This window comes from Rhamphochromis sp. 'chilingali' (assembly GCF_963969265.1).
Source record: "Rhamphochromis sp. 'chilingali' genome assembly, chromosome: 10".
NCBI lineage: Eukaryota > Metazoa > Chordata > Actinopteri > Cichliformes > Cichlidae > Rhamphochromis > Rhamphochromis sp. 'chilingali'.
In genome coordinates, this window is record NC_137937.1 from 32,296,004 (window position 1) to 32,319,228 (window position 23,225).

The 23,225-nt window shown below is 39.0% G+C and overlaps 1 protein-coding gene across 1 annotated transcript; it reads right to left on the bottom strand.

The window, feature by feature from the left end:
• Window positions 1-1,130: 1,130 nt before the first annotated feature.
• On the bottom strand, window positions 1,131-22,273 carry castor1 (cytosolic arginine sensor for mTORC1 subunit 1; the record flags this gene model as incomplete). Its single annotated transcript, XM_080893065.1, has 9 exons — window positions 1,131-2,138; window positions 7,839-7,933; window positions 8,496-8,578; window positions 9,754-9,864; window positions 10,378-10,501; window positions 11,431-11,566; window positions 12,151-12,344; window positions 16,106-16,176; window positions 22,116-22,273. The coding sequence occupies 9 exons, from the start codon at window positions 22,271-22,273 to the stop codon at window positions 2,067-2,069; spliced, it is 1,044 nt and encodes a 347-aa protein (XP_080749191.1). The 3' UTR covers window positions 1,131-2,066.
• Between the last annotated feature and the right edge of the window lie 952 nt (window positions 22,274-23,225).

The window sequence follows — 23,225 nt, forward strand, 5'->3', positions numbered from 1 at the left end:
GAAATATTGTGTAAATAGGTTTGATAAAAATTTTTTTTTAATTTATGTCTTATTAAGGACATTAACTGCATCCAGTATATGTCAAGTAAAAAGAAAATCGTATTTGTCTCTTATGTTTTTCCGATATTACCTGCCCATCATGGTTTTATGTAACTTCCAACCACAAATTTCCCTTTATGACTGAAGCTTTAAGACGTCACGCAGACGCCAACCTGTCAGACAAGAATAGACTTAGCCTGCTTTCGCAGAAAAGCATGGTGCTGTGTTTGCGGCTATGTTGCTGCTGGTGTTGCTTAATAAAATCTCTTACAGAGAAAAAGAAAAACCTTAAAGAAGAGGTGTAGAAGAAGCTCAAAAGCTGTCTTAAGCAAAATTGTTATGTTTCTTTTGTCGCATTTTCTTCAACTTTTCTTACAAAAACAGTAAAGTAGGTGTATAGTTCAGTCAGTGATTAACAAAAATGATCAGAGCAAACCTGCAACAGACTCTCTCTCGCTTTCTTTTTTTTTTTACCCTTTTGCTTGGAGATCTACAGATCAGCCTTCTTTTATTTCTTAAGGATCCATTCTGGGACCTCCACTTTGTCTTTCAAATGTCACCTTTGGACAACAATCAGTTTAATAAATATTATTGTTTATTCAAATACGCACAAGCTATGCTTTGGTTTCATCTTTGGAATTTAAACTCAGCGATGAGCATTTAAACACCAAATTCCTGCAGGTAAACAGTCAGGATTTTTGCCCAATAGCCTGTTCAATGTTGATTTGGGTTGAACTTAAGAAAATCTTCAACAAATGTGCTTAATAGGTAATTGCTCCTGTTACAGCCACAACAGGAATATCACTGATCTGAGCCCTACTGCACCTCCAGCTGGGAAGAACTTTTTAGTGTGTTGGTTTAGGTTTGTTAATACTCTTAAAATGAAAACCAAAAGAACACCACATTTCGCCTCTCAGCTGTCTCAACCGTTTCTTCAAAAAGAAACCCCCCTCCCATAAATAACTATTATCAAAGCTACTTAATACAGGCCCAGTTGCATCATGTAGGACAAATGACAGCAACATTTGTTGTCAGTACTTGTTGGAATGACTTACACCAAAGCAAACATGGAACTTATTTTAAAGAACTTTTATTAACTGAAGCAGCACAAAAAGAATTTTACTTCAAATTGTATAAAATGCATTTGTACCACCGAAAAACGATCTAAGTGATAATAGCTAGATACAAAGTTTATTGTGCAAAAAAAACAAAAAAACAAAAAATAAGACATAGTGTTATTGACCTCAGGTTAAGAAATGCTGACCCATTATTTATTTATTTATTTAAAAAAGGAGAAATGGTCGCCCCCTACAGAGATTGTGGTAGTTTTGACACAAGAATCAACATATTTCTTCTCAAACCAGAACAAGTGAGCTCTGTTGTCAAAACCAAAAATTTTTTGCATGATAATTACAAACGATTGTTTGTCACCGCGTTGCGTTTCAAGCTACACACTTCCAGTTGAACACAAATGAAAACAGCAATACTTGCAAATGGTCTTTAAATGAAAAAAGAAGAAAAAAAATTCCCTCACAAACAAAACAACTGTTGCTTTGACATGATATTATAATATAACACCACACTGGAAGACTAAGATGTGTGTTGAGTGTATTCTGGTCTATGCTGCAAAACAATTCATCTTCTGACCATACATGTCTATTATACACGCTCAAGCCCAACTTTCAGCTTGTGAAACTGAATGCTAAAGTGTGGTTGTGTCCGTTTTCAAGTGTTTGTGTACTGTGATGTGCATTTGTCAGCTTGAGGACCCCCTAAGGCTCATCCTGTGCATCCTGCCTCGACAGGTATAACAGGAGGCCTCGCATACAAACTGTGTGCACGCACCACAGAAAAGCGCTTGCGGTGTTCATGGCAAATTTGTAGTAGTTAATACTTCTGGCAATGCAGTCTTAATCTAGGCACAGAGTTAGTCTCCTTCTCTGCTGGCCCGACACCTCTAGCTGTTAGAACTGGAGCAAGAGGACATAAAGAGCCAAGATCATCAAGAACTATCAGTCCTTCAGAAATCAGCTGGTGGCTGGTTCGTTCCTCTGGTGCTGAAGCATGTCTGTCACACTGACTATGTCCTCTTCAGGGACCTAGAAAAAAAAATTTAAATACGTATTATTACATTTATTGCTTGGCAACTTAAAGAACAGCTTTATTGTGTTATAATCTTATAAAGCTGACATGATGGAAATACTGTGGTTGCTTCTGTTATCTCATTTAAAAAAAAAAAAATCTGGACTCACTTTGTACAGTGTTTTCTGCTGGGCAGGTAGTGTAACAACTGTTTTATTACAGTTAAATTAGCCTAATATGGATGCAGACAAGGTTAATCACAGTGCTAAGAATCAACCAAAACAGTAAAGTTACAGTTCCTAATACCAAAACATTGAGCTTACACAATGATTAACTTCCATGAAATCAATTGACATTTACTGGCCCATCTACTTTAGTTAAAGATAAAATGACTGTGATAAATTCACTGAAAGGTGCTGACCTACCACCATCTCATATGCACATGTTCTTTCACATGGACTACTGACGTACAGTGCTTTGAAAACACCCCTCTGATTAATTGTTTTTGGATATTTGTCACACTTGTTTCAGATTCAATCACATTTCAACATTATGCAAAAATAACGCAAGTAAATCCAAAGTGCAGTTTTAAATGATTTCCTTTATTAGGGGATAATGCTAATAATACATAATGATAATCATGCAGGAACACAACTATCTGAAAGGCACCAGGACCTCCACTCTGAATGGCTTTGGAGTGGCCTACTAAAGTCTTAAATATGACCAGATACTTTGGCTTGACGTTAAACGGGTCACTCGTGTTCGAAAACCCTCCAGTGTGGTTGAATTAAAATGATTTTGCTCTACAGTAATGTGAAAGAGTCACTGCACCTCTTGCTGTGTTGTTTAACATGACTTTCAATCCTTTTCATCAGTGTAAAAAAAAAAAAAAAAAAAAAAAAAAAAAAAAAAAAAAATTCTTAAAAATTTTTTTTTCTTAAAATAAAAAAAATGTAACGATGGCATTACCCCACTCCCCATCAAAACACCCTCTGTTTGCGGGTGCCCATTGGCAAGAAATACATCTCAAATACTACAACTGGATGACATAGCAGAAAAATATTCCAGGATTGCAATTATCTACTAATGCAAAGAATTTCTCAGAAGTGCACACGTCATTGTGACGTCACAGGAAGTGTTTTTTGTTACTTTTTTGTTACTTTTTTTCTCTTAAAGTTGCAAGACTTTGCTATTAACAGAACAGTGTGGTTATGGTTCACGAGTAAAGATAGCACCTGATTGCAGTGACAGAACAGAAAGCAATAGTGTTCCGTGACTAAGACTTTGGTTATTACTCCCGTCATCCATACACCCATCCATGTTATATTGAAACATTGTACAAATATTTAAAATTTATAACCCTGTTTCATAAAGAGATGGGACACTGTATAAATCATACCATAAATAAGAACAGAATAAAGGGATTGTAAAGTGTCTTCTTCAAAACCCAAGAAGTTGAATCCTTCACTGCTCATATAAACACTGTGGATAAAAACATAAAGGTCACCAGGGAAGACAAAGGATAACTGTAGCTGACCTGCATAGGCTACCCATAAAATACCGCATCCAATTTAAAATACTGCTGCTTACATTTAAAATTACCAACAACACAGCACCGAGCTACCTTAAGGAACTCCTTAAATCGTATGTTCCTGCCAGAGCATTAAGATGGTGCAGCCTAGATCTCGGCTGAAGTCTAGAGGTGACCGGGCCTTTGCCCTGGCTGCACCAGAGTTGTGGAATAACCTTCCGATTGTGATCCGGGCGTCCAATTCCATCCAATCTTTTAAATCACGGTTAAAAACCTATTTTTTTTTTAATCTCGCCTTTCCTGCTTGTTAATGCTCGCACCTGACTCTTAGACTTACTCTATTTTTCCTTATACATATTTTTTTTTATGGCTTGTGCTTTTATTATGTTTTTATTTTGATATGCATTTTATATTACCCCTGTGTATTAGTGGCATTGACCTGTGGGTATATTTGATACTTTGCTAAGGCCTTATAATATTCGTGTTACTTCTCTGTCTCTTATGTTAAGCACTTTGGTATACCGCTGGTTTTTAAATGTGCTCTATAAATAAAGTTTGTTGTTGTTGTTTTTGTTTGCCATTCCTGGACTGTGCCGCGGGCATTGAAGAGAATGGAAACGTCAACCCTGAAGTTTACTGGAAGCCCACACACACGGACCACACACTAGTTTCAAAATGAGTTTGCGCGAAGCCTTGACTGACTATGACCTACACCAGTTTTCACACCTTGGCTCATGTGATTAGGTAGAGGATCATTAGGACGTCGATTGTGCCTGTTGGGGGGGGGGGGTGTACACTCGCATAGTTGACCCTTTTGAACTGAAGAAGCTTCTCGGATGAGAGGTGAAACTTCAAGCAACTTAAAGAAGTCCGGACACTTTTCTTTCCAAGCTCCTTAGACAACGTGTCTAAATGAAAATTAGCTCAAGATCGCTGCATTTTTCTTTGCCATTCTTTAAATTTGATCCTGTGTTTGTGGGAGGTATGAGATTTTTTTTTTTTTTTTTTTACATTTTTCTAATCCATGTATTGCAGGGGTGGGTAACTCCAGGTCCCAAAGGCCTGTGTCCGGCAGGTATTAGTCATCACCCTGGGTCAACACACCTGAATCAAATGATTAGTTCATTACCAGGCCTCTGGAGAACTTCGAGACATGTTGAGGAGGTAATTTAGCCATTTAAAATCAGCTGTCTTGGATCAAGGACACATCTAAAACCTGTAGGACAGCAGCCCTTGAAGCCTGGAGTTGCCCATCCCCGACGTCCTGGTTTCCAGAACCAGATCTTGTCGGTTTTAATTGCTGTGCTGCTTAAGCACCCAAAGATTGCACCTCTTCAATACCTTTATTTTTAAGGATTTTAACTAAAATAAATAGTTGAGAACTATTTATTTCATTGGTGAATTATTCACCTATGCAGTCTTCTACAGAGTAGGGGGCCTCTCCACATCTTTAGTCTGGAAAGACTGAGTCAGTTTATGTATTTATTTTTTAAATACCCAGTCATGTTACTAACCAATTTAACTAGTTGTTTGATATTTGGCCTTTCACCATATTTCATTAAATTAAAAACAACACTTTGTTGTCACACAAGGGGCAGGGATAGCTCAGTAGGTAGAGTGGTTGCCCCATGATCGGAAGGTCGGGGGTTCGACTCTACTGAACGGCTACCCTGAGGTACCCTTGAGCAAGGTACCGTCCCTACACACTGCTCCCCGGGCGCTGCATTGGTGTATAATTTTATTATTATATTATTGTACTGTTCTCAAAGATTCTTAAGGTTTTCAAATCATTTCATTTACATTTTATACAAGACAGCTACTTTTTTTATTTGGATTATAGCTGCAGATAAGAAGTCTAATATTGCAGTAGAGAAATGCAATCATACGTGGTTTACCTCAGATCTCTCTACTCACTTTACAGACACCATGAGAAAAAGCATTTCTTGCCTAAATGTAGAGGGGAAACTTGGTTTTGTTGATTCACAGGCAGGTTTCTCGGAAATGGCAACAAATGAGCCAGATAAAGCTTTCTTAGTAATTTTCAAGATAATGCAGATAACTTGCTTACCAAGCTGGAACATACACAATTTCAATGCAACCGATTTTTGACAGGCACGATAATGTACATATCAAAATGAACCTTTGAAGACACGTCAAATTTTGATGTGCTATCAAACCACATGGAAAGTACAGAGTTTCAGCATCGTATTTGGAGTCAATTTAGCTACCATCACCTTCATCTTGGTAAGGTTCAGGTGTGTGGAGGCTAATACGGCAGACTGAGTAAGGGACAGGTAACCTTACATGTACCGTAATTGTCGGGCTATAAGCCGCTACTTTTTGCACAAGCTTTGAACCCTGCGGCTTTTAGTCAGGTGCGGCTTTTCTATGGATTGTCCATGATTTTTGTCATATCGTAAGACGATTTGTTTTGTTTGTTCCGCTGTTGTACGGCACTACGTTGCCTGGCGGAAGGGCATGTGATCAGACACACAGTATCGGGGTTCAAGAGTGGTATGTTGGTCACATGTCCATCCGCCAGGCAACATAGTGCTGTAAAAGTAGCGCGAAAAAACAAACTTCAAAGTAGCGCTACCCGTTCAGCGGGAGGCGTGGATGACGAGCGGCAATAAACTTGCGAAAAGCAAGTTATGCTCAACTCCACCGGTGGAATCTGACAGCGTGGAAAAGTGTGAAAACATCCATGATCATCAACGGATTTCGAAGGGCTGGACTGCTGCATGATGGAGAGGAGGACACCGCCACGGCCCTTCTGAGGGTGTTCGACTCTGACACTGACAACGAGGATTTGTTTGGTTTTGAAAGCGACAACGAAGGAAAGAAGCTGAGAGTGGATGACGAAGCCATCCTGAGCCTGTTTGTTTCCGACACTGGAGAAGAGGACTTTGGTGGTTTTAGTGCGCAGGAAGAAGAGAAAGATGGTGAATGACTGACTTTTCTTCTTGTTAAAGCTGTGTCACTGCACCTGAGCCTAAAAGGTAGTCCGAATCTATTTTTCTGGTGTGCTGTAGGTTATTGTTATGTACTACATTTGTTACTCATTTATGAAGCACAGTACATGTTTCGTACTTGTAATTACCGCTACTTGTACATATACCTAAAAAGTTATGCAAATATGTACCCATAACTTGTTTTTCAAAATATTAATAAAAGGGGTGTGTCTCCAAACAGCCATCTCTTTCCTGACAATTCCCTTTGATAAGTCAACATTGAAACACCTGCGGCTTTTAGTCAGGTGCAGCTAATGTATGTACAAAACAGGATTTTCCCCTGATTTTAGCTTGTGCGGCTAATATTCAGGTGCGCTTTGTAGTCCGGGAAATACGGTACATTGAATTTAAAATAAACTGTGGAGGAAAGAAAAACAAACTTGCTTTGAGAGTGTAATATAGGACTTACCTCTATAAATTTCACTTAAATGTTAAATATCCAAAAATATACTGCACAAAATATCCTTTAAGTGAGTCAACCAGTTTAAGCATGCTGAGTAATGCTTCCACGAATGACATTTATGTGACCAACACTTGGTTTTTATCTGTGCATAAAGACACAGATCCAAACCTGAAGTCTTTAGACAATAAAAATGATACTGAGATATAAAACTGAGTTAAGTTTCACTTTTTTTAAGCATCCAAAGCAAAAAGTGTAGCAGCCTAGCCTATAGGGTTTGGGATCTGACCCTACAATAGTCTTTTAAGATGGAATCGTGGTCCATAGCCTGAATAACGATTCACATTATAGACTTAGTTGAATCTATATGATCGAATTACTAGCAGCATATATGACTGACTGAACACAAAGTTTGTAAATTCAACTCGAAAGGCAAACATCTGCATCCTGTTTTTATGCTTAATCTTAATCTTAACTCTGACAAGAAGTGATTTGCATTTCCACTGATTTGCTGATTCGATTTCTCTTCAGGATGTTACCCAATCACATTAATCTTTTGACCTCCATGCTGTCGTCTAATAACAGAATAAGTTAAACCTCCAGTATACACATTACATTTCCCTAGTTGCGTCATAACACGTTATACTTTTGCTAAGCTTGTGTGGCGTATTTATCTATTAATCACAAATGTGATCTGTTCGATTTATTTGCATAACCCATGACATGTCAGATTGAGACTGTTCATAATTTAAGGTGATCAAAATGCTGGACTCACCAGAGCATGGTCAAAGCTGAAGGTGCTTATGTAATAGGCAGAGATGTCACTGTCGGCGAGAGGCTGCGATATCTGGGCAACTATACCACATTCATCTATGAAACATAACGAGAGAAGGAGAATAAGCAGCACAATCATAATCAAGCGAAATAAAAAATAATAATGAGGGTTCAGCTGTTTGTAAATTTAATGAGCACAGTGTTGCCTGCTCATTTCATTCTCCTGTTGACAGAACAAGTTTTTGGTGACAAAGATTATGGTAAATCAAATCAATCATAAGTCTGTTAAGCATTTAAAAACCTGATAAGTAAAAGTGGCTTCAACCATCAGGTATGCTAATTTGGTCAGCACAGTAAAACATCCGTTTGGGGACAATTAAAGGCAGGGTTTTTTCCCATAGGTATAATTTATATTATATTACATTTATCCAACTGCCTGACAGGCAAACTACAAGTCGCTGTGAAAGTGTGATAGCATAGTAGTCTTTACTTCCACCAATCACCAAGTTCCTAATTACTTACCTGCCAAATCGGAAGTGGACTAGATCTGCGGTTGTCGAGATAAGTGAAGACGGATACAGCCAAATGCATAGAGTTACCTCTTGATAACACATATGGCTGATTTTGAAACATTTGAGGAATGAGTAAAATATCGTACCGAAACCCAGCGGTTGTCCTCCTATGCGAACCATTCTCCACAGCTCCCCGGAAGAGCTGGTAAAGAGAAGATCGGCCGGAAACCTGGAGCACACAAATCAAACGCTGATTTGTTACGTCAGAAATGTAGCGGGGAAAAACATCCTGTAGCAATCACCAGATAAAATACTGCAAAAGCAGCAATGCAGTGAGCTGAGAAAACATCAAAACAACTGCTGTTCAGTTTGATATTCATATTTTTTTGGACTCAATGAGGTTAAATTGTCCACACTTGGCTTAAAACGCCTGCATTAAAATGATCAAATAGAGCAGCGTCAAACAACATGAGCTGTGTTGTGCCTGAGACATTAAGAAGACAGAAAACCTGCTATGAACTCAAAGCAGCCTTCAGTGCACTCACTCAAGTAAGCAAACTTTTTATGTGGCACCTATTCATGTGCAGCTCAAAGTACTTCAGACATGAAGCAACTTGAGCAATTTATAAGCCAGAATAAGACTCAGTTTGAAATGTCTGGATTCATCAAGCATGAGTTTACTTATGTGGGTTTACTTATGTGGGGGACTGAACCATGAACTAAGCTTTGTCTCTTGCCAGAGAATGCTCTGGCTGCCACCCGAAGATTAAACAACAAATATACTAAAATAAGGATTTTTCTTTTTAAAGGGCTCGAAAATATATTTTGCCTTCATGATCTGTAATGAAATTATTTAGACAATTTGTAAAATGAAACCTAAAACCTCTGAACTTAATCCTAAAAGACTTTGGAAAGTCATAGATTTAACAATTCAAACACTTTATAAAGGCAGGTGACTTAAGAGTCATGAAGACATCAGCAAGCACTAATAAATGTTCACAAAGGCTTCTCAGGCAGGCCATGTTGGCAGATTTATCCAGACTGACAGTAACTAAAACTAAGGTCAATTCCTGTCTATTTTTATTTATTTTGTCTTTTTTCTATTATCATAAAAGCATTTTAGTTAGTTGAAACATTTTCTTAAGTGTATTTTTATTTTAGCTAGCTAAAATGGTTTTGACTTTACTTTAGTTTTATTCAACTTTAATAACCTCGGCTCTCAAGTCCTCTGACTGTTCAGTGGCAAAAACATATGACTTAAAGATTTAATCCAGAACTTTGGAATAACTCGTGCCAGAGAACCTGAGGGGTTATACCTGTTCATACATCGTAAGCAAGAAAGTCATAGATGCCAGCAAAGAACCATGAAGTAAATTAAGAGTGTGGGAAATTTAGATTGCTTACTGTCTCTGAGCCTCAGTGTCCATCACCAGTGAGATGTATCCATCGATGAGGGAGAAGGAGAAGAATTTAACACAATCCTGGCTTGGACTTGGCTGGGGGTCCTCTTTAGGACTGAAAAGGAGGAAACACATTAAATGTGACAGAAAGACAGTAACATTTTTTAAATTTTTAATAAGGACACCACAATAACAAACTGCGTCAGCCACACATTTATTACGGTTGTGAAGCACAGAGCAAAAAAGCAAGTCATAAATAAAAATGTTGGTCTTACTTTAGGAGAATTATACGTGAAAACATGTTAAACAAACATATGTATGCAGAATAAAAGCAGTCTTTATCAGCCTAGATTTAGTATAAAATATGCTACAAGTGTTTTTTCGTTTCAAGCGTGTCCTAAAATTAATAAAAATACTTTATAAATTTTCACTTTAATGGTAATATAAACACAATCAAAGCAATGCTGCAAAGAAAAAAATGAAATAAATTCATATTACCATCAATAAAACAAAAACAAAAAAAGCCTGAACTGACTGAACTGAACTCTACTTTGAGTCTTCTGCTGCCACCTTGTGCTTTAAAACAGGTATTGCAGTGAAGTGATTAAAAACAAAAACAAAACGTCACCTGCTGGAATAAAAGAGAACATCGATGAGTGTAGTGGCAATGGACGGCAGTGTATCGGGATCCAGGGACATGACACAAAACTGGTTCTTTGGGATCAGAACCGGGTGAACTGTAGGCTGAATGGCTGCAAGAACAAGCACAGTGTTAGCCGTAAAAATGGGAAGGATTGGAACTACTACAAATGGGCATTGCGCACAGGTTTTTCAGATTTTTCTAGAGAATAAATTGTCTTTTAAGACAAAAATCATTTTATCAGTGGATCTTTGTTGATCTATGGATCTACTCTGTTACTGTTTTCTATTGTTAAAAACAAAAGTAAAAAAAATAATAATAATGTGGTAGCTTTTCAGCTTCTACGTGTATATTGACCTTCAAGCTCATTCATATTGTACAAACTCTGTTTTTGCCTAAAATACTGTGCATGTTTTAATAAATCACTGCACATACTTCACATTTTCCTAGCAAAATATAAGGAAATGAGGGTTAGTCAAGGCTTTTGCACAGCGCTGTAAGTCCCAGTTGGTTGCTGTCTTTTCAATCATGACTTCGCTTCTCTCTGTAGCATTTTCTCTTTCTTCAGTACAGCATCGTGGCAGCACTGCTGAGTTATAAAATATCAAAGAACAGCAGTGATGCCAGCGCTGACACGGCTGCATCAATAATGACTTTGCATGGGCTCACATGGCTGCCTTACATTCAAATTGAGTTGTGTAAGGTTGCACAAATGTTAGTCTGAGAATGCAAGACCACTCACAGCAGAAGCTGCTACAATATTTGCAGTGTACTCACTACTGCATGTGTTAGACTTTTCTAAAATAAGATGCTTGTGGAATGAAAAAAACAAAACAAAAAAAAACTGATTTTAAGTACTTTTCCATAGATAAAATCATTCTTCAGTTGTCGTTTAATGATTTGTGACCTGGACTGTAAAACAGTCACCTGATGACACCGGCCTTAGTGAACGTGGTGCTCTGGCATTTTAATGTCCGTACTTCCTCTGAGACAAATTGGATCAATGAATAAATCCATACTAAATAGCCCTGTGACCTGTACCTTCTCTGCCGTTCTTGTGGAGGCCGTTGGAAACATCCTGACAATGCACAGGAACAGACTCTCCTCCCTCCTCCTTATAGATATTGAACTCCTCCTCTAGTGTGCTGACGACCACAGACAGGTCTTTCTCTTTCACCTACACAACAAAGAAATTGTTGAAAATAAACATCACTAGTAAGACAGCTTATCGATTAAACATATGCAACACCTCCTCCATAAGCATTTCATTTGTCTATAATGTCATGCTGTTTCAGGATACTACACTCGCTCACTTTAAGGAAATACCTGAGCTCAAGCAGCATGTGAGACATTAATATACTTGCTGACACAAACATCTGTCAAGGTGTTATGTATTTGTGCCCACTTCACACTTTTCACATCTAATATGTAACTTTTTAGTGTCCTCAGCACTGTTGAGGATTAATCCCTTAACTGCCAAATTGGTGAATGGACAAAATGCAAACACAGGCTTCTTTTACAGTATCTGGCAAAACTCAGTAGTAGCAAAAGGTTTCAGTGCATAATTGCAGGGTGACTTTTAAAAAAAAATGCATTTAAAATTGTATTTAGAATGTAAAAAATTGATCCAAATTATATAACCGTGAATAGTTTAGAGTGGCTAATTAAACACGATGTGGAAGCTAATAAGACTGGAGTGTAATCAAGCAGAATAAAAATGGATAAAAAAAATGTTTGCAGATTTAAATAGATGGTGCTTACCAGGATGAAGTCAGTCTGATAAGTGGAGAGCATGAAAACAGAGACATGCTGCTGGGCAAGGGGTGCAATGACCGACTTGGCAATCTTAGTCACGCCAACAGCCTGAGAGCTGCTGGAGGCACTGCCATTAGAGACCACGTTGAGTGGCAGCCAGATGGCGCTCTCTACCTGGAGGTGCTCAGAGGGCCGCAGCTCTAAGGGTACAAATAAGAGTAAAGATGATTGGTAAGCAAAAAACAAAAAGATGCATAGATTAAAAAAAGAAAACAAAAAAGGCTAATATTAATTGAATACCCTTGGCTACTGTTTATTTCAATGTCCAGCAGGACCCAACTACATATTAATACTGTTAAAATGCTGCTGATGTACTACTCAGGCTGGGAAAATGTTGCATGTTTCAGTATTCCCTTCATGGCGAGTCTAGGGGGGGGGGGTTTCTGTAGATTGAGAAATTTGGGGTTGGGATGAACTGATAGGATGCAGTGTTGGAACTTTTAAGCAGAGATTTCAAAACTCAGGACTGCCTTGGTGCCACAGATTTTAATAATTCACTTTTAAAGAAAATCTGTCCTACTTTTGTGGAAGTGCTTTGACTTAAGAGGCCTAGATGCTGTTTAAAAATTACCAACATGGTGGCTTCCATTTACATTTGTTGCCATGTTTTTGTTTTACCAAAAAAAAAAAAAAGAAGAAAAAAAAAAGAACTTATCTATAAGAAAATAATAACGATGCCACTGTCACACTAATAGGAAACCAAGCAAATTTTCTCATAAAGCTCAATCTGCAAAAAAAAAAAAAAAGTGCAAAACTTTCAGAAGTTGCAGCTGGCAGCATAGCCGTTGAAAACACACTGAGCGTACATGTTGTGTAAATATTTTACATTTGATAAATATTCAAAATTCTAATAGAGCAACCGCACAGCTTCTCAGAGGATCAGTCATGAGTTCCACAAACAGTAGCAGTTTAATCTACTTTAGGATCAAGTGCAGCAAAGTGGATTCTTAAAATGTTGCTGCTGTTGATGTATCTGTATCTTTGTGAGGCTGCAAACGAGGCGGTGTTAAAAGATTACTTCCTGTTGCTTTTTCTGCTCTGTACACTGAACCCACACTTTCTCTCTCCCACCTGCTCTCTCTTCCTTTGCCACAGAGACCTAACATGTCCCCGCTATTTACACCGCAAACGGCCAGCAGTGAAATAAGATGTGAGCAGCACTACAGCAAGTGCTTGATCATAGAGTGGGACTTACTACCAGTGCTTTTATGGGGCAAAGCTAAAATAGATGATCCCTCGCAACGCATGTCTGTAACTTAACTGGTAGTGGCAACCTCTGGGGCTAATGTGGAAGTGCCGAAAACTGTAGTAGCCACTTGAGGCGGGGCCCACACAATTTTTACAGCCCAAAAGTTTTACTCTCTAAAGCTATTTTGCATTTATATCAAAATTAATATGGCTTGCCGTATGATCAGCTGTCTAATAGACAATCTAATAAGTGTTTGCTCCAGTGGAAAACTGTATTTCCTTATATTTTTATGTTACTTAATGCTAAAAAGCAGGCATCTGTTTGCACAATGCACCCATCCAGGCTTACTAGCAATAGCTCATAAGGAATTCATCCTGTTGTTCAAATATAATTACAACCCCCTGCAAAAAACAAAAAGAAGGTGGAGGCAATCATGCAAAGGGCTTCAACAGTGAGAATAAAAAAACCAAAACAAAAACAACAACAACAAAAAGCCCACCTTCATGGCGGCTACAACCATCTTTTATATACAGTCTAGATTTTTCACAAATTCACACTACCCCTGAAATTTTCTCAACATTATCACAATGAGCTTTATGCAAGATCACATATATCCAATGCAGTTAGATCATACGCCAAGTAGTCTTTACTTTCAGTCCTTGCAACGTTCTGCCCACGTAATAGCAACATTAAATGTCAGAAGAATTCACAGCAACTCTGTGGGCACGCCTTACCCAGGCAGCACTCTTACATAAACCTGCTTTGTGACAAAAAGCAACTGAATACAATGTCTTGACTGCCCAGAGTTCATGTGCAATAACAGCTTAGGCAGAGATACTCAGGTTACAAGCTTGGGAATTGCATGTTGTAACTTTTCATCTTTTATGCCAAACCTTTCATAAACTATTTATAAACATTTAAAAAACAAAAACACATCCATGAATACTTTTTGACATGCACGTTGATTTGAACTTCGGGAAACCTTCACAACGTAAAACATTACTAAATGTTGTCTACCTCCTGCAGTGAATATTCCCCTTTGTGTTTCTTTATACCCTTCAAAAGAAGCAATGTTCTGGTCGCCATAATTTGTCACAGGAAGCCCCTTGCGGCTTCACTACACCAGCTTTAACCTCTTAAAATAGGTTTTCCGTCAGAAGGAGAGCAAGAGAGGAGAGTAATGGAGAACCCCGAGGCGGTACATGCCTTTAACAACTACATTTGTGTTAAAGGACGAGACAAAAATGGCAGCAAAAGCACTGGATGGGATCAGAAAGTTGTTTTTCCAAATGAACTTCAACAATGTTGCGATAATCGGGTCCAGGCATTGCCTAAAGTTGGATTTTCTCACAAGTAGAACACAATGGGAGATTTTGTTTTCACTACTTGAAACACTTCACATGGTTTAGCTGAGAGGTGGTGCCTAGGTAGAGCATGTAAGAGGCAGGACACATGACGTCCATTCGCTTGCACTGAACTCTCTGGACAACTGGTCTATTCACAGATTCACACGGGCTCGTTCTGACATTACAAAGACTTTGTACTAGAGATGGCAGCAGGTGCTGTCACACACACCTTCTCTGCGTGATGTCTGGAAAAGTTCATTGCTGCGTTTCCTTTTTTAATTGCTCTAACAATTTATTTTACTTTTTACACAAGATTCTACTTCTTCTACTAAGTTCAGCAAAATAAGCTGAACTTTTTTCCCCCGGAAAGTTGCATTAGACCACTGTAGGTTATGTGGTGCTGTGCATTTCATCATCAGATGGTAAGTATGAGGCTCTGTGCAGGCATCTAGGCAAACCAAACGACGACTCGTCCATGGACTACCTGTCCGTGTATGCAACAGATTATACTCTGCACAAAGACAACAGCCTTATGTGGTGGAGTGGTTAGCACTGTCGCCTCACATCAAGAAAGTCTCTGGTTTGAACCCTGGCTGGGTTCCTTTGTGGGTTTTCCTCTGGGTACTCCTGCTTCCTTCCACATCCTAAAGACGTGCATGTAAGGTTCACTGGTAAATCTAAATTGGCCGTGGCTGTCGGGTTGATAAAGTGCTTAAAGTGAGTAGAATAAAGTTCTATATGAATGTATTGTTAAGATGTGGCAGGGAGTTTAAAGCACTTTAGTGATGCTTTATACTGTCAGTCCTTCTTTCCTTCACTGATATCAGAGATAAATTAGATCATCTCCTGTGAAACTGGAAGTATGGCAAAGTTGCATAAGCTCTTTGGGAGGCCACGAAAAACACTTTTTTTGCTCGACTGACATAATTTAAGTTTACAAGACTTGTTTTCTTCTCATTGTATCTCCACAGTTTTAAGTCTACAACCATTCTACCGTGTGATATCTGTGAGGCTGAACAAGAAAGGAAGGAAGCAACATTAGACCGCTAAAACAACACAGCCCTATGTTGTGGACCAATTCAAGAATACATACTAATTCCAAATCGTGTTTTTACTGGAATCGGCAGTAGCTTCCTTACATTGTTTATCAGACCGTGTCTGTGCGTTTTGCCTCTTTTTCTCCTAAATTTTTACATTATTGGTAGATTCTTTTTCTTCTGATAAGGCTGGCTGACAAACAGATATGCTACAAAGATTAGACATAGCACACATTTATCGATATCTGCACACAGTGTTCAGTTGGTACTAAAATGTGGAAACATAACCCCCTGCCAAATAGAAATGCAAATGAACAAGGGTATTATACCTTTGAATCCTTCCTCGTCAAGGACAACTGTGTAGTTCTCTGGAGTCTCAGTCAGACTAAAGAACTTGCATCTGAAACAGGAGAGGAGGCACAAAATTAGAAAAAATGAAAAGTAGGAGATGACAATAGGGGAAAGAGAAACAGGAAAAAAGGCCATGTTATTCATTTGCAACCAACAAAAGGAGGTTCAATATATTCCTTTAACAAGTAAATGGAATTTTTCACCAATATGTACATGGGGTTCAGGACTGGATGTCCTTTAATTATCACAAGCCTAAAGCTCTATATTATGCTTCTATCACTCCATTGTCTATAGCAAATGGAGGGGAAACATACCAAACTGGGGCACTGCTTTGGCTGACAAACGCTCCTTTCAAATAATGTCTGGGCAGCACAGTTTAAAAGGAGATATGTGAGCTTATAAAAGTCACTAGATTGTTTATACACATCTATAATTAAATCTGTTTTTCACAACTGGATGAACCATAGGCAACAGTTTACATCTTTATGGTCTTCTTGAAGCTTGTTTTAAAAAAAAAAAAAAAAGTGTGAGTTTCATTAAATGTTTGAAAACGGTGTCGTTTTGCCTGCTGATACAGCCCAACAGGGTTAACAATTTTTGAAGAAAAGAGCAGCTGGTATGAAACAAGACAGAACATTGATGACAATTTATTGTAATCTCTTCACCAAGCTTTGAGCTATTTGTTGTAAAAAGGCAGACTCAGTGGCTCATGTTCAGTCCTACTGAATGGTGTCTCTGTGAAAAAACAAACAAAAAAAAAAAAAAAAAAAAAAAAAACACTAGGCCAATAGGATTTTGTGTGGTTTGACAGAGGAAAAAAAACTCAACAATCTGGTACGTTCTCAAAGAACATACAAGTAAAGAATACAAAGGGAAGCTGATAGAACTGATCTGTGCATAACTCTGTCTATTGTCTACTTAAACATTAATATGAACTTTGACAAAACAAAGCAGGGTTTCGTTTTTCACTGGCCAGGCTAGACTTAAGATTTGCACTTCTTTAAAAAGAAAAACAGCCACAGTTCACACTGCTGATGTGTTGAGTTTAAACTGTTGTCATTTTGTTTCATATCTGGTGCCATTCTGGACTGGAGGGCTTCTAACACTTACAATCAAACATTTCTGAAGTCAAGCTTGACTTGGGGATGGAAACACAGGTAGCCTGGCTCTGTCCTTCAAAGCTCAGCTGATGATGTTTGTCTCACAGAATGCAATGTGATAGTAAACACTGTCTTCTAGGCTGCTATAGATAAACTTGAAACTTCATACTGAAGAGTCAAATCTTGGCATATATATTTACCAACCATTTTATTAGGTACACCTTTTCAATTGCTAATCAACACAAATGTCTAATTAGCCAATAATTTGGTAGTAAGTGTATGTATTTAGCAATGTCATCAAGTTCAAACAGAGCATAAGATTGGTGATTTATGGGATTTTAAATGTGAATATTTCAGAAACTGCTGATCTACAGGAATTTTCCCACAACGCTCTCTCCCAGAAAAAAAAAAAAAAGAAGATATCCAGTGAGTGGTAGTTCTTTGGATAAATAATGGCATAATTTGGTGTAAACAACATGAAAGCATGGATTCATCCTGCCTTTTATCAACAATTCAGGCTCATGATGTTGGTGTAATGGTGTGGAGAGTGTTTTCTTGGCACCCTTTGGGCCCCTCTACTACCAACTGAACATCATTTAAAAACCACAGCCTACCTAAATATTGTTGCTCATCATGTCCATCCTTCTATGACCACCAAAGCTCAAATAATTTCAGACTCGTTTCTTGAAAACTGAGGTCACTGTAATCAAATGGCCTCCACGTTCACCAGATCTCAATGCAACAGAGTGCTCTGGAATGTGGTAGAACAGGAAGTTCACATCATGGATGTACAGCTAGCAAATCTGCAGCAACTGTATGATGTTATCATGTCACAATATGGACACAAATCTGAGGAATGCTTCCAGCAGTTCTGAAGGCAAAAGGGACAAAGAGGTACACCCAATGAAGTGCCCTATGAGTATACAAAGCAACAAAGGATTAGGGGTTGATATTTCTGGAATTTCATTAAACACCAATATTTTTACTGATTCTTCTTCATAACACTGATTTTTTAAAGTCAATATTTGGTCCCTATTTAATGTCCTGTGTTGAAAAAACAAAACAACAAAAGCAAATGGCAGACCAAAGCAACTGATCAATGACCTAAAAAAACAAAAAAAAACAAAACAAAAAAACTTCAGGTGTGCAAATTCCACTGCCACAGGTCAGATGTCATTATTTTGTGCTCCTCTGCAAGTGTCAGAAAAGCAGCACTGAAAGGATTTGATAAGCTTGAAAGCATATGATTTAGATGGACTGGCAATTATGGAACCAGATTTTAGCTAGAACTAGTTAATACTTATACCCTTAAAAGGGAGATATCTGCTAATAACTGGTGGATTAACAATGGGGGATAATAAACACGTTTTGCCAGAAAGAAGTCAGGCTATAGCAGGGGCCTCATTAGCGAGTGTTTTTATTTTTAGTGATGGAGAACCTAAAAGCAGTTTCTAAATCGAAGATCTCTTTGTTTCATTTGAAACCCTAACAAGGAAGTGCGATTTTCCTGTATTCTTACAATGTCGCTGAAGATACATTCCTCTTCCTCTGCTTATCAGTCAGCTTAGACTACTACAGCCAAAACCTGAGAGAGACAGTCTAACTCCTGAGTCAGCAAAAAGTAATCCCTGGCATGAAATGGGACAATCACGCCACATAGACAAAGAGAGGCAGAGAGAATGCTGTTAACAGTAACTACCGGCTTTGCTAGCAAGCTCAGCCAGCCAATTGTGTTACAATACATCTCTCATTTCCTGTTGACCCCTCACCTTCCCTAGCAAGCAGTTTCCTGCAGCTAGTGTATGTCAAGCAGCTTTCCTGCAAGTAAAAACGGCAACGTTTAGTGCACAAATGAATGTGCTGTGTCGTTTGGAGCAGAGGGTGAAGACTGACTTTGTACATCCAAGTAAGCCACAGCTCAGCAACATTCTGACAGTTTGAGGGAACTATCTGTGAAACAAGTGTGCATATTTGGTTTCCTGTTTGCAAAGTACATGCAAGACAGATGTTTCACCTATACATCTATGCATTATAATGCACTAAGAAGAAAGCTGGAAAACCATTTGCACTGCATTGTTTTTGCGGTCACATGAAGACTGCAGAACTGCAGTCAGTACAGCCAAGGACCTCTTATGAAGTCAAAAGGAAGATCCAATTTGACGTCTACTGTTGTAGAAAAAGTAAAAAGTATATTTTCTTTCAGCTTCCTTCAAAGAATAAATCTGCTCAACAAAAAGAGTTATTGCTGTTCATAACTTGGTGGACACCAGTGGCACAGATCCATTTGCAGGCTTGCCACTGTAGATTCAGGCAAAGAATCTACAGTGGCAAAGCAAAGTCAGTGCCCCAAACATGTTTCGTACAGCATCCAGTAACATGGGTTGGAAAAATAAGCTTCTGTTGAAGTAGAAGGAACACTGAGAGAAGGAGATGAAAATAACTAGAAGAGATGAGGAAGCAACGGGTAGCGAGGGAGCGGCCAAGTGGGGAAGATGAAAACCAAGCACACAAGAGGTTGGACTTTGATCCAGCTGCACAAAACAACGGGTGGTAGCAGCACTTAGGGAGTGAGGGCTGGTGACGGCACTGGGCCTGCAACTGATGCTCCAGCTGAAAAAACATGATAAGCACACAGAAAACTTATGCTCAAGGGGGAGGAATGAGCCTCAAGCGACTCAAGTCCTATGATCACAGCACGACAAGTTGTCTACTACCTTAGCAACTTATGAAAACAAGATTCCTAGTTTTCTCTCGGGCTCTCCCCCCCAGTTTCATAAAGGCGGGTGGGTACGGGGTGTGGGAAGTCCTCTGTAAACAGGAGGAGCGGGAGCCCCAGCCTTGACGGATCACTGAAGCAGACAAGTGGAAAACTCCCAACCGGGTTTCTGGCTCGGCTGAAGTATTGTTCCAACCCATGCTCTTGTTAGTTAGCCACCAAAGAGAAGAAAGGAGGACTGTGTGGAGCCTGCGGGGCTACATCCACAATTCAGGAAGAACAATATATTGAGCTGATGCTGAGCTTTGTTTATTACTCTACCTACAAAGTGTAAACAACTACTAAAGACAAAACCAGAATACTAATAAGACTAGAATGGCTTAGAAGCTCAAGGTGCACATTTTTTCAGCCATTCTAGGAGAATTCACTGATAACTTTGATATTTTATATTCTGCAAAACAGAGTATTTGACATTTATGTTTAAGTTGGTAATGACACTGACATTTACAGAGTAATATTGTAGCTAATAGTGCAAACTTTATTCCGTCATATGAATATTTTTTTGTAGACAAGGCAAAAGTGTTCCTTTCACTACTTTTAGCCTCTGCACTATAGACATAGTAAGCTCCAACGCGAATGGACGCTGAAGAAAAATCCACTATGCCACATGTGATTACCTCCTTAAAATTCTGCTCAGAGCTGCGTTCAAATCGCTTTGCACAGGGAGTTGTTCACAAATGAATAGCAGAGGCCTGAAAAAGGGAGATGGCTAAAAGTGTCCCGGAGCAATCAGGCTTGTTTTTGCTCCCCGATTGAAATCAAGCAACTAAAAACAAACTTCACCACCACTCCCCATTCCGCATCACCTAGTATTTGACCAAAAGATGGAAAAAATAAAAAATCCCTCTTGCTCATGGAAAAAGAAACAGGAAAAACAATGGTGACATAACTCCAAAGCATGATCAAAATGCCCTTTCTGGTTTATTCAGTGCTTCGCCTACTTTTTAAACATATACTGAATGCTTCACTAAACCTGTTCAAAAAATGTTTATACCTTTCAAGTGAGTTTTTAAAAGTAACTATATATTTATATGGATTTTCTTGTTAACCGGTTGCCCAATGCCTTCCTCACACAAATCCCACACATCTATGATTATTCACAGAGACATGTTATTTACTTTCTACAGTACTGTAGAATAAGTCATCATGACACAGTGTGTCTAGTTTGAACATGTCAAACTTATTCCATTACCCAATACTCAACCAAGTACAGATGAAATCAATCGAGCATGTACAGAGATGCATTTGACATATGGATTTATGTTAGATGTAACTTCTCTATGGTCTTGTAAGGATGCACTTTTACTGCCCATCTGCCCCAAATAATGAAAACGTTGCTCTCTTTTTAAGAGGAAGCCAAAATAAGGTACATCATAAGAACCTTTCAGAGTATGGTGTGATGTACAGACTTCAGAATCCAGAAAGGCGATGACATAAGGAAGCGCTTTCTAGACAGTCGTTTACAGGTTCTTTGTTACTCAACACGAGAGCTGCAGCTGAACCCCGCACGGCCTATATCATGGTGGTCTGAAGACAGATGCCGATCTCTTCTTTTGGTCGTTTATATGTGGGCCAGCCGCAAGAATAAACAATTGCATAACAATGGAGGGATATCCAGGGATTAGCTGAAAACTGGTACTAATGCCTGGGTGAGATGAGAAAAATTTGCAGGCTGAACGTTGGTTTCGAGCGCAGGATGTCATGTATTAAGTTTGTTTCGGAGAGACGGGATCCAACCAAAATACACAACGGTACTGCACGCTTCTGAAGTAGTTTGATTAAAGCTGATTTTGTGCCCACTGGAAGAATCGCGTATTAAAAGGTATGCAGGGCACAAAAATTCCGTTTAAATGCTGCAGATTTTTGTGCAAATGCAACTATAAAACAGAATGTCTAAAAACAAAAGCTACTGCAATTCTTTACATCTACATGCACTGTTGTGAATGATTCATGGAGGCAAAGCATGTGCAGGCAAATCGCCCAGTAATAGCTCGGCCACCCAGTGAATGAAGAGGCGCTGTAGGTTATCTCATATATCCGTACTGGATTACCAAAGCTGTTTCGTAAAGCAAAGCGACATGACCATCTGGCCCGATCAACGAATCTCCTTACCGTGTCCTGTTCCGGAGAAATATCAGCTTTATCAGTGGGTGTGTGAAATTCACCAGACCATTCTTGGATATACTGGTGACCCTCAGCCTGTGGTCCAATATGTGCAAGTCCATATTTCTGGTTGCGAGCAGTTCCTCTCCACTGCTCTGTTTCTGCATGCGGCGGAGAAGACGCCTTCCTAGCTGGATGATATCATTCAAATGTTAAAGAGACATAGGTCATGAGTATTTCCGCCGAATAAAAAAAACCCACGTCACGCTGGTGCTTCTCTCAGAAAAGAGAAAAACATGCGACGCAACCATACGCCAGCCCCGCTTAACTACTGTATATTCAAATAAAGGGACAGCCCTAGAAAAGACACGCCCCCTCCTCTTAAAGCTACAGGTTTATGCCGATGCTTGGCACATGCACGCAGGGTGTGTGAAACGAGCTGTGACGACTTCCGGTTTTGTTTTCAAAAATAAAAGCCATCAAATATTCTCATAATAGTTTCTGTTCATTTAGCGGATTTGAATGAACAACTAAAACAAAAGATTACAATTATTATAACTATTACTATTATTACAATTATTTACACTTTTTTCACAAGAGTGTAAACAAAACAATATCAGTATAATTACTTGCTGCTTTCCCCCCTCCATCAACTACTCATGCTGAAATCTACCAAAGTTCTCTAATGACCCTGCCATAGCAGGCCTCATCAAAGTTGAGGATGACCCAGAGTACAGACAGTGGCCTGGTGCCAGCAGAATCATCTACTGATCAATGTAGGGAAAACCAAGGAGCTGATGATGGGTTTCAGATCAACCACACCAACACTAGTGAACATCCAGGGAACTAGCATTGAGATAATGGACTCTTATAAGTACCTGGGTGTACCCCTACCTGAACAATAATCTGGACTGGTGTCACAACGCGGATACTCTTTACTGGAAAAGTCAGAGCAGACTACCTGCTGAGAAAACTGAGATCTCTTAGGCTACGTTCACACTGCAGGTCTTAATGCTCAATTCCGATTTTTTGATCAAATCCGATTTTTTTGTCTCCTCGTTCACACTACAAATAAAATGCGACAGCAAACGCGCTCTAGTGTGAACGCTCAAAGCGGCC